We start from the raw sequence: 12,488 nt of genomic DNA on the forward strand, positions 1-12,488 counted from the left end.
CTCCTGGTTCAGCCGATCGGCAAAAACATCACAAAGGAATCAAGGAGTTCTGTGTTCAAGAAGAAAAGCAAAGATGTTTGGTGATAACTGAAAATATTTCTGGTTCATTCTTGCTGACTAGGTAATGCTGATACCAGAAACAGAGTGCATAAATCAGCCCAATATCACGGAATCTATCCTCCTTATATCTGAGTATCTTCCTGAACAACAGGTTTCCTTTTCCTGTTTTTCTTCATCCTTTATAGGGTTACTCTGAATGGAAAAATTCTCATAACTGCTCTGGTTGTAACTGATCAGCACCTTTAAGCACTGATGTATGTTTTTCTAGGGAAGCTGTCATCCTTGAAGACTGATTATACCTCCACCATCCTGCCTAGGATGCTGGCCATCTTCCTCAGAGGGGCAGGAGAATGTCTGCTAGTGGCTGCCTTGCATAAATGTTCTTTTGGTTCATTGGGAGCAACTGAATGTTACCTTCTGGCAGCAGTGTCTTGTGACTGGTATTTGGCAGTAGATAAGCCTTTATATTATACAGTCTAGATGAACCACAAGTCCTGCCTTGGCTTGAATGTGTTTCCTGGATAAAAGTTTTATGACTATTGCTATAACAACATCATTGGTGCCTTCACTGTCTTCTCTCCTGAAACCTCACCTGGAGTAATGCATCCAGCTTTGAGGTCCCCAGTGAAAGAGAGACATGGACCTGTTAGAGAGGGTCCCAAAGAGGGCCACAAAAATGATCTGAGGGGTGGAACACTTCTCCTGTGAAGAAAGGCTGAGGCAGTTGGGACTGTTCAGCCTGGAGAAAAGAATGATCTGGGGAGACCTTGTTGCAGCCATTATGAAGGGGGCTTATAAAATAGGCAGAGAACGACTTTTTACCAGGGCTTGTAGTGACACAACAAGGGACAACAATTTTTACGTGAAAGAGGGTAGATTTAGGTTGGATATAAGGAAGACATTTTTACAATCAGGGTGGTGAGGCACTGGAGCAGGTTGCCCAGAGAAGTTGTGGACATCCCATGCCTGTAAGTGTTCAAGACCAGGCTGGATGGGTCTTCGAGCAATCTGGCCTAGTGAAAGATGTCCCTGCCCATGGCGGGGGGTTTGGACCAGATGATTTTTCAATGTCCCTTCCAACCCAAACCATTTTCTGATTCTATGATTATATGAACCTCCTGTGAAAAGAGAGGACTTGTCTGATTGCAGCCCTGTGGCAAAACTTAGGTGCAGTGACACCTAATCACTGGTTAGTCCAGCTTTATCTTCACTAGTGACTGCAGTCACTCATACACCCACACTTCTTTCCATTGCTGGCACCACTGACTGCTGTACACACATATTCACACAGAATAAAGAGCCCCTTGCAATAAAATAGTTGAAGGTGGTTTTTAAGAAGGAGACAAGAGAAACCGCAGTGATCAGGGGAAGGGCGTGATCAGACAAGTGTACCAAGCAAGCAGCCCCTGCTTATCTGTCAATGGACCCTTTTATTCCCTTATGCATCTATTTTTCTCACTTCTTGCTCCCCATGTCACTAAATTCCTCCTTTTTCCCACCTTTGGTTTCTCCCCTAAACATCCCATAATAATTCCCATCTAATCCCAATATGCTTTTTCCCTGTGGGAACAGGGGGGGAACTTCTCCTGTAATGTGTCCCACACCACTACAAACCAACCTCCCCCCTTTAGTTGCAAAGGTGGACTCCTTGGAGTCGCCTGAGAGCTCCTCCTGGTGACTCATCTTTATGGGCTTCATGCCTGGACAATGGAGCCCATGACTCTTCAGGGGCAGACCTGGGGGGAGCCTGGACTAGGTGTTCATTCCTCAGGAGTCAGTTTAAGGTCACCCGCCTGCCGTTGTGCCTCTGTGCTCTGCTGAGTTTGTGGAGATGGGGCCTTGATGGGCTGGTGGCTCTACTGTGATGGGTCTAGGAACAGCCAGGGCATGTTATTAACCAAGTTACTCCTCTTAACACTGTTTCTCTGCGCCTTTTTGGTGTGTGCAGATGAGCTTCTTACCACTTACCCTAACAGACAGCAGCTTCTTAGGTAGATCCTGAAATTACTTTCTTTATTAAAGGCAAGCAGTAGGTATTTGAGAGGGAAACACATCTCATGCACCTTTCATATCTGAACTGGAATGAAACATGCTGCAATCTGAAAACTCCTGTTTCCTTCTGCTGATCATAAAGTAGGCCTAGGGAACTATCTTTAGAAATGCACATCTAAGCACAGTTCATTTTAGCTACCTTCAGTCTTCTGCAAGGTAGATGTTTGCACCTGAGCTAGTCATAGAATCATAGAATTATTGAAAATCCTGAGTTAGAAGGGACCTATGAGGATCACCAAGTCCAACTCCTGACTCCACACAGAGCAACCTAAAAGTTATTCCATGTATCTAAGACTGTTATCATAGAGTGGTTTAGGTTGGAAGAGACCTTAAAGATCATTGAGTTCCAACCCCCGTCATGGGCAGGGACACCTCCCACTAGAGCAGGTTGCTCAAAGCCCCATCCAGCCTGGCCTTGAACACTTCCAGGCATGGGGCATCCACAACTTCTCTGGGCAACCTGTTCCAGTGCCTCACCATCCTCATAGTGAAAAATTTCTTCCTGAGATCTAATCTAAATCTACCCTCTTCCAGCTTGAAGTAATTACCCCTCATCCTATCACTACATGCCCTTGTAAAATGTCCCTCTCCAGCTTTCTTGCAGGCCCCCTTCAGATACTGGAAAGCTGCTATAAGGTCTCCCCGGAGCCTTCTCTTCTCCGTGTGAACAAATCCAGTTCTCTCAGCCTGTACTCATAGGAGAGGTGCTCTAACCCTCTGATCATCTTTGTGGCCCTCCTCTTGATTGACTCCGACAGGTCCATGTCCTTCTTATGCTGGGGGCTCCAGAGCTTATCCAAGCACTTGAACACTGACAGTTTTGGGGCCATGACCACTTCCCCGGGGAGCTTGTTTCAGTGCTTGGATACCCTCTCAGTGAAGAACTTCTTCTTAATATCAAATCTGAACTTCCCCTGATGCAGCTTTAAGGCATTCCCTCACATCCTATCACCAGACACCAGAGAAAAGAGATCAGCACCAAAGTCTCTGTCCTTCATGAGGCCATTGTAGACAGCAATGAGGTCACCCCTCAGTCACCTCTTCTCTAAGTTAAGCTGAACAAACCTAGTATCCTCAGCCACTCCTCGTAAGTCTGGTCCTCTATTCCTTTCACTGTCTTTGTTGCCCTCCTTTGGACACATTCTAATATTTTTATATCCTTCTTATATTACAAAGCCCAAAACTGCACACATACTTGAGGTGAGGCTGCCCCAATGCTTAGTAGAGTGAAGTCCTTCCTGCACCTGCCTGAAAGTAGAACATAAGAGAAAGCCAACAAGAGAACCATCCTCTTCAGAAACAGCACCTGCAAGCCTAATACAGCACTCTGCAGAGTTTAAGCTGTTTGGTCACTTGAACCACTCCTCCACACTCCCTGCATAGTCAAAGATGGCAAATAGGTATTTCTTCTCATGCGGTTATCTGATATGAAAGGAAAAGTAGGATTCAGTGTTTAGAATCACAGACAAAACCTTGGGGATTTCCAAAAAATTAAAATGATTCAGCTGCTCAAAATTAGGCTATAGTGATTCCATTCTGTGAGCATTTGGGCGTGAGTTTGGGAGGAGATGGAAGGGAGGGATAATTTACTTTGAGAAAGGAAGATGTACAGTTTTGCAGGCAGATTAGATGAGTTGCAGAGCAGATCTTGTGAACAGTCATTTGTTTAGATGTAAAGTGATAAAACAGATGCACATCTTGCACTGTACTCACAATAGTACTTTATGTACTTGACACAATAAAGAAACAACAAACATTTGAGTGGTGACATAACCAAATGGACACCACCAAAACACCTCTCTGGGTTTCTCATCATGTTTGCAAATAAATGTCCTGACCTCTTGGGCAGTGTCTCACACACACTTTGATGCATCCCTTTTCTACAACAACCTGGCTATAAATAAAGTATATATAAAGTATAAAGTATATATAAAGCAGAGGGAAGGTGAGACAGAGACATAGGCAGGCAGGCACACGTAAAGTATCTGCGAGCACTATCCTGTATTTGTTCCATTACTGATATATTATTCTGCAAAAGCTGCTGCCATCAGCAAGTCAAAACTACAGGTACAATGAAATCTTTAAAAAATTTTCCTCAAAAAATTCAATGCTTTCCTCTGATCCAAATGATATAAATTGTCTGTTATTGGAAAATGAAGTGCTCATTACTAAGAACACAGAGGAAATCTAATGAAGAAAGACTGATTATTTCTTTCTGCATAATATTTTGTGGTCAGTTAATTTTCGCATGGCAGCTTTGATGTCATTGTTCCTCATGGTATAGATGACTGGATTTATCACTGGTGGCAACACAGAATAGAGAAGAGAAGCTGTGAGATCCAGAGTTGATGGGGAGTTGGAGACAGGCTTAAGATAAGCAAAAGAACCAGTGCTAACAAACAAGAAGACCACAATGAGATGAGGGATGCAGGTTGAAAAGACTTTATGCTGTTTTTCCTTGACAGGAATTTTCAAGACCACAGTGAAAGTCTGAATATAGGACATACTTATAAAAGCAAAGCAGATGACAACTAAAAGGAAACTAAATGCAAGAACCCCAACTTCATTAAAGTATGAATCAGAGCAGGAAAGCTTGAGAAGCTGTGGAACTTCACAAAAGAATTGGTCAATGATATTGGACTTGCAGAAGGACAAATGAAAGATGTTCCCAGTGTGGAGAGCAGAGTAAGGGATGCAGCTGAGCCATGCACTGGTTGCCATGTGGATGCAAGTAGTCTCCTTCATGATTGTCTTGTAGTGAAGAGGTTTGCATATGGCAATGTAACGATCATATGCCATGACAGTGAGTAAAGCAAGATCAGCAGCACCAAAGACATGAAAGAAAAAGACTTGGGCAACACAGCCAGAATAGGAGATGGCTGTGGTATTCAACAGAAAATTGGCCATGGACTTAGGGAGGGTGACAGAAATGGTTGAAAGGTCTAAGATGGACAAATTCATCAAGAAGAAGTACATGGGGGTGTGAAGGTGATTACTAACAGCTATGATCACAATGATGAGAAAGTTTCCCACCACAGCAGCCAGATAAATTCCCAGAAATGCCACAAAGTGCAATATCTGCAGTTCTCGAGTATCATAGAATCCCATGAGAAGAAACTCTGTCACAGTGCTTTGGTTGGACATTTTCTTTTCAGCGTGTTGGTGAAAGCTGCGAAGGGAAAATCAAGGATTTTGGTTGGGTCTCCATAGTCTCTCCACCATTTGAACTTCACAGTTGCCCTAAAGATATTTTGCTCACTGAAGACAAAATGCATGAATCGCACACAATGAACCAAACTGTAAATCAGAAACAAATCCCCCAGTAATCATAGTTCCATATATAAAATGCACGTGTATGCACATATATATACACACACTATACTAGGCATGTCTACATATAAAATACATATGGCTGTAGTCTACATATGTTTTATATATGGGTATTATATATATTATAAATACTATATGCATGTATGTATGTTTATATAAACACTGTCCATGATTCTTATCGTTATTTCAATATATGCTTGTGCTCATATATATACATACCTATTTATATATATGCATGAGAACCCATAATCTCCCTTATACCAGTTATTATACCATTATATCTCCAAATACCCAGTGCAATGTATTTTTCCCCAGAAATACATCCAGGTAGAAACAAGAGTCCCAACATCTCTGCAGTGATATCACATGGAGCTTTCAGAATATTTCTTCTAATCCAAGCTAGAGCTGCTACTATTATCTTTTATGATGTGTGACTCATCAGGCTTCAGTAGTGAGATCCTGGTGCCTAAATGGAGCTAGAAAGTGCCAGTTGAGTTGTCCTGGTATTTCCCCTCCTGGACTCCACTTTTCAGAAAGTGGCAGGTAACCTACAACCTCATGCAAAGATATCAGCAACTTTAGGGCATCTCAAAACACACTAAACACACATTTAAGCATCTGACTCCCACTGTAGGGTGTTTTTAGCAAGAGGAGATCTCCTTTCATTAGTGGAAAGAAAAAATCAGAATGGATTCTTGTGATCTTGTGTAAATGTCCTGCTTTAGGATGGACTGCTAAACTCTCTCTCATTGCCTAACCTCTCCTCTGCTAATAAAAGGAGGGCAACATTATTAGTCTGGATCTAAACGAGCAATTTTAGATGTCAAGGTTAAGTTAGCTAGGTCCATACTTAGACCTTCTAGGTGCCCACTTTTCTTCTCAGTCAATGATTCACCCATCTCCAGAAGATGATTCATCCTGGTGCTGTGGTGCACGAGAGAAACGGTTCATGGTGTCTCATTTTTGAAAATGCCTGAAAAATGACTTTTTCATTGAACTTTTTGCAGTAGGAGTAAATACAGAGCAAAATGCTCAAACTTTCCTGAATTCATATGATATTTCTTCTCCTTTACATTAGCTGCATTACTGTTATTACCTTGAATTGAAATAGCAAACCTAACACGTTCCCTTTGAATGTGTTTCTAAGAAGTGCAGCCTCTGTTCCTCTCAAATGGAGATTCTTTGTGAAAGTTTCAGCAGTGAATAATTTGAAACACTAGAAATGCTGTTGTGCTGTCTAGGTATGAAAGATGCAGTCATCGCAGTCTCCTTATACTGTCATGTCAGGATTCACTTGAAGAAGTAGATGCAAACCAATTTACCTTAGAAAGAGCTGTGTACGTCTGACTCACAGCTCCACTGCAGCGATATGATCAATGCTGTCAGAAAACAGTTTATTAGTGTCTCTCTCCAGACTTGTGGGAGTAGCACTCTGGAGGCCTGCATAATTGCTGAGAAGCCCAGGTGCAAAGCTAATCAGTGGTGTATTTTTCAACTGCAAAGTCAAAATGGACAACTTGCTAATGGAATGCTTTTTATATAATGGAAATCCAGCTGTGGTCTCAGGTAGAAATCTAGATGTACCTGCACACACAGTAGGATGTGGATTCATAATATACTGGGTGGCAGCCAGACTTGACTGTCTTGTCATTGTAAGAAAAGGAAGAATTGCTTCTTGACATGCTAATATTATCAGCTCATGGCTAAATTGTAAATAAATTCTTGGGAGGGTTTTGTTCGGTTTTTTTTTTTTTTCTTTTTTTTGTCTTGGATCACTGATTTCCTTTTCATTTTCTTTGTTTTCAGAATTTCCCGTTTCCCAGCAGCTGGAACTTCACCGGACTGCCATGACTTCTTAAATATGATGGATAGTGGCTTGGAAACTTCATCCGCCGGTTCCCTTAGGACCTGCCGATGAATCTCATCAGGTGCCATGGACTTGTGCACATTCAGGTTCCTTAGATGGTCTCAAACCTGGTCTTCTCGAACAGTGGGCAGTTCTTCATTGTGACAGTCCCTGTCTTTGCCTTCTGTGACTTGGTTGGTGAAGACTGAGGTAAAAAGGTCATCAACTACCTTAGCCTTGCCCATATCCTGAGTGACCAGGTCTCCCATTTCCTTCTGGAGAGGGCCCACACTGACATACCTGTAGAATCTTTTCTTATTGCCCTTGATGTCCCTGGCCATATTTAATTCTATCTGGGCTTTAGCTTGTCTAACCTGATCCCTGCTGCTCAGACAATTTCTCTGTATTCCTTCCAGGCTACCTGTCCTTGCTTCCAACATCTGTAGGCTTCCTTTTTCAGTTTGAGATTGTCCAGTATCTCCTTGTTCATCCATGCAGGCCTCCTGATGTTTTTACCCAACTTCCTCTTTGTTGGGACGCAGCGCTCCTGAGCTTGGAGGAAGTGATCCCTGAATATTATTAGCTTTCTTGGGCCACTCGTCCCTCTAGGGCTTTATCCCATGGTACTATACCAAGCAGATCCCTCAAAAGAACAAAGTCTGCGCTTCTCAAGTCCAGTGTAGTGAGCAATTTGTGTGTCCTCCTTGCTGCCCTAAGGATATTGAACTCCATCGCATGGTCACTGCAGCTACTGAGCTTCACATTCCCCACCAGCCCCTCCTTGTAGGTAAGTACAAGGTCCAGCATGACTCCTCTCCTTGTTGGCTGTTCTCCCACTTGGAGAAGAAAGTTGTCACCAACATGTTCCAGGAACTTACTGGATTGCTTGTGCCCTGCTGTGTTGTCCCTCCAACAGATATCGGAGTGGTTGAAGTCCCCATGAGGACCAGGGACTGTGAACGTGATGCTGCTCCTATCTGTCTATAGAGGGCCCCATTTGCTCCGTCATCCTGGTCAGGTGGCTTGTAGCAGACCCCTACTGTAACATGACCCACCCCCGTGTTGCCTTTAGTCCTGGTCCATAGCTTTCAGTGGGTTCCTCATCCGTCCCCAGGCAGTACTCCATGCACTCCAGCTGGTCACTGACACCCCCTCCTCATCTCCCCTGTCTGTCCTTCCTGAAGAGTCTGTATCCTTCCATTCCAACACTGAAGTTGAATTCCTTCAGAAATTTAAATTTGGAATTTATTAGGGCCTCAAGTGAGCACAGATGTCGTGACCAGCCTCATCTGAGATCCGCATCCTCTGCCCATGGCTCCAGCAGCTCCACAGAAACTCAGGCCTGGATGTTCCTCCTCCTTCCATTGCCACCTGTGTGAGCTGTGTCGTAAGGAGTCCTGGGCGTGGCACTGTCACCCACTCCTCCTGACTTGTTTCTAGGCTGCCTTGGTTGACCTTGGACCTGACCTGTCACCTTGAGTTTATCAGATGATCACTGGCCCTCAAAGAACCTGCTAATGTCACCTGTCACCTGTTCTGCTCACCTGTGTGTGCTGCAGGATTGCAGCCTGTTGCTGAGGTCACTGCCTCTACCTGTGTTTTGGACACCCTTGTCTCCTGATCAGTCCTCTCTCGTGGAGGAACCTCATTCTTGCTGCTCTTGGCAGCACTACACACTATGTGTTATGCCAAGACACACGAAAATGAAACACATAAACACTGAATAACCCCTTATTGCAGGTGAAGGTTTTTTTGTTTCCTGAGGGAGGAACGGCTGGTGTGTGGGAGCACTCAGCAACAAGTATGGACAAATGAGAGATTCAAGAAAACTCAAGTGACTGCGAATTCAGCTTGAAAATGGTGAATAGATTGGAGGAAAAAGGTAAAGGGTTGGGTAATGGTGTACATTAAAGACATATATATTTGATAAAGATACATATTTGGTGTACAAAAAGATATTTTACTCATTGTTATAAATTGTAATCTGATGCTCTCAGAATAAGAGGTTTTATTTAAAATAACTATTTTCAGTATTTTTACAGTAAAATAGGTTTTAAAAAAATAGGTGTACCCAGCAGAGCCGTCCTGGGGCAAGGGTAACACTGAACATCCATTTTAGGTCCTATTTACCAAGCAAGATGCTACAGCAGGAGAATACTGAATTTTATTGAAACAAACACATCTGTGCAGAGCATAAAATCATAGAATCATTTGGGTTGGAAGAGACCTTTAAGATCATCGAGTCCAACCATTAATGCAGCACCACCAAGTTACCACTAAACCATGTCCCTAAGTGCCACATCTACACATCTTTTAAACACCTCCAGGGATGGTGACTCAATCACTTACCCGGCCAGCCTGTTCTGAGGCTTGCAAACCCTGTTGGTGTAGGTATTTTTCCCAATATCCATTCTAAACCTCCCCTGGCACAACTTGAGGACATTTCTTCCTGTCCTATTGCCTGTTCCTTGGGAGAAGAGACTGACTCCCACCTCGCTACAACCTCCTTTCAGGGAGTTGTAGAGAGTGGGATGATCTCCCCTCAGCCTCCTTTTCTCCAGGCTGAACACCCCCAGCTCCCTCAGCCACTCCTCTCAAGACTTGTGCTCCAGACCCCTCACCAGCTCCGTTGCCCTTCTCTGGACATGCTCCAGCACCTCAATGTCTTTCCTATCATGAGCGGCCCAAAACTGGACACAGTATTTGAGGTGGGGCCTCACCGATGCCAAGTACAGGGGGATGGTCACTGCCCCAGTCCTGCTGGCTACACTGTGGTTGATACGAGCCAGGATGCTGTTGGCCTCATATTTCATTGACATGTGCCACACACGTCTGAGCTTCCTGTATGAAGGTGCTGGGTTTAGCTGGCATAGAGTTAATTTTCTTGATAGTAGCTAGTATGGGGCCATGTTTTGGATCTGTGCTGAAAACAGGGTTGATAATAAAGGGATGTTTTTGCTATTGCTGAGCGGAGCTTACACAAAATCAAGGCCTTCTCCGTTTCACACACCACACCACCAGTGAGTAAGCTGGGTTGTGAAAGAAATTGGGAGGGGACACAGCTGGTGGATGAAAAATTGAGCCAGCAATGTGCACTTACAGCCCAGAAAGTAATTCATACCCTGGGCTGCATCAAAAGAAGTGTGGCCAGCAGGTCGAGGGAGGTGATTCTGCCCATCTACTATGCTCTTATGAGACCCCACCTGGAGTACTGCGTGCAGCTTTGGAGTCCTCACCACAAGAAGGACATGGACCTGTTGGAGCATGCCCAGAGCAGGGTGATGAAAATTATCTGAGGACTGGAGCACCTCTCCTTTGAAGAAAGTCTGAGAGAGTTGTTCAGCCTGGAGAAGAGAAGGCTTTGGGGAGACCTTATTGTGGCCTTTGATATACTCAGGGGGCTTATGAGCAAGACATAGAGACTTTTTAACAGGGCCTGTAGTGACAGAACAGGGGGCAACAGTATTAAACTGAAAGAAGATAGATTTAGATTAGACATAAGAAAGGAATTTTATATAAAGAGGGTGGTATGACACTGGCACAGGTTCCCCAGAGAAGTTGTGGATGCCCCATCATTGAAAAGGTTCAAGGTCAGGTTGGACGGGGCTTTGAGCAACCTGGTCTAGTGAAAGATGTCCCTGCCCATGGCAGGGGGGTTGAACAAGTCCCTTCCCCTTAAGGGTCTCTTCCAGACCAAACCATTCTCTGATTCTCACGTACCTGAGCAGCAGTTTCGGGCAGGCTTTGCCCTGTGACAGAAGCGTGGGGCTTCCTCAGGTGCTGGGGCTCTTTTACAGGTTGGGACTGATTGCTGGCATGTTTCTCTCCCCATCACATCTTGTTAGATGTATACAGTGTGGCTGTGAGGAGGAAGTGAGAAAGAGCATGCTGGATTTTGTCTTTCTAGGACGTTCTATCCAGTGAAACACCACAAGAGAGGAGGAGATGGGAGGAAAATACAAGTTTGAGACATATCCAAAGGCCCCTTACAACTGCCTTTTTTTTTGACAGTTTGCCATGAAGAACCTACTAGGCTGCACCCAGGTACAGCCAGCTGCCCTTTATGGAGGAGCTAAAAGGAGAATGTGTGCACAGCCTGCCAGCACCTCCAGCTACCACCACCCTGTGACCCTCCAGCAGAGACTGAGCAGACCACGCTGCCGGGAGAGCAGCTCCAGCTCACCCACCCGCCGGCCAGCACATGCCACATAGAAACCAGCTGTTCATCGCCACCTTCCATCCTGTGATCCACAGGGATGCCCTTTCCTGTGCAAATAATTCCCAGTCTCTTAGATTTCCAGACGGCTCCTCCTACAAACCTAGTTCCTTCCTTGCTTAACCACAGGACTTGCCAAACACTTTGACACGGCTGGTGGCAGGGGGGGTAAGAACACACAGAGTGGGGCATGGGGGAAGGAGGAGAGGTGGACGGACGGGTGGGGCAATGGCTATGGGTGCAGACAGGGATGGATGACTAAGTGGAATGAACTATAGACAGGTGGGTGGAAGTATCTCCAGCATTTGTCTCCGCTTCAGAACAGCCACCAAGGCGTAGAGGTCCTGCCTACAGGCTGGTATCACCCTCTGCTCTTCACAGGAGAGGAGATATCAACAAGTGGCAACACAGGCAGGTTTGTGTGAAGCAAAGGCTGCCCCAGGTGCCTGCATGTGGAAAGTCTTGTCTTTCAACAGAGCTTCATCCGATCTCAGAAGAGACATCTGAACTCCAGCGGCAGAATTACATCCGTTAAATACTCTTTTCCCATGACCCTGAGGAGCCCTGAGGCTCAGGGTCAGTGTGAACAAACCCAGCCTAATTCCCAACGGCAAAATGATTCATTTTCGATTAGAAACAGCTAAAAAAACCCCACCCAACAACAAAAAAACAACCGCACAACACTAGCATTTATTTAACCTCCTTCAACTAATGGATTGACTTAACGAATTCCTCTGAGCTGCTTTCTCACCTCTCAGTGCCGCCGGTGCAACCTGTGCCCCCCCCGCCTTCCCATCATCGCCCCCCTCCCCCTGCCCCGGCCTTTGCTCCTCCCTCCCTCCCTCTCCGCCGGCTTCTCCCGCACGGCCCTGAGCTCCCGCCACCGCCCCGTCCGGCGCTGCCGGGGTTACTGTGCCGGGCGCGGGATGGGAGGGCGCGCTCGCCAGGCGTCGGGGGCTGCGCGTGCACACCCGGCCCAGCCAT

At 45.3% G+C, this 12,488-nt stretch overlaps 1 protein-coding gene across 1 annotated transcript; it reads right to left on the reverse strand.

Moving 5' to 3' along the window:
• Positions 1-4,317: 4,317 nt before the first annotated feature.
• Positions 4,318-5,256, reverse strand: LOC141478489 (olfactory receptor 14I1-like). Its single transcript, XM_074167531.1, has one exon. The coding sequence runs from the start codon at positions 5,254-5,256 to the stop codon at positions 4,318-4,320; it is 939 nt and encodes a 312-aa protein (XP_074023632.1).
• Between the last annotated feature and the right edge of the window lie 7,232 nt (positions 5,257-12,488).

Source organism: Numenius arquata, unplaced genomic scaffold, assembly GCF_964106895.1.
Source record: "Numenius arquata unplaced genomic scaffold, bNumArq3.hap1.1 HAP1_SCAFFOLD_49, whole genome shotgun sequence".
Classification (NCBI taxonomy): domain Eukaryota; kingdom Metazoa; phylum Chordata; class Aves; order Charadriiformes; family Scolopacidae; genus Numenius; species Numenius arquata.

Excerpts from the sequence above, each read along its gene's own strand:
- LOC141478489 (XM_074167531.1), bottom strand. The coding sequence starts at position 5,256 with ATGTCCAACCAAAGCACTGTGACAGAGTTTCTTCTCATGGGATTCTAT.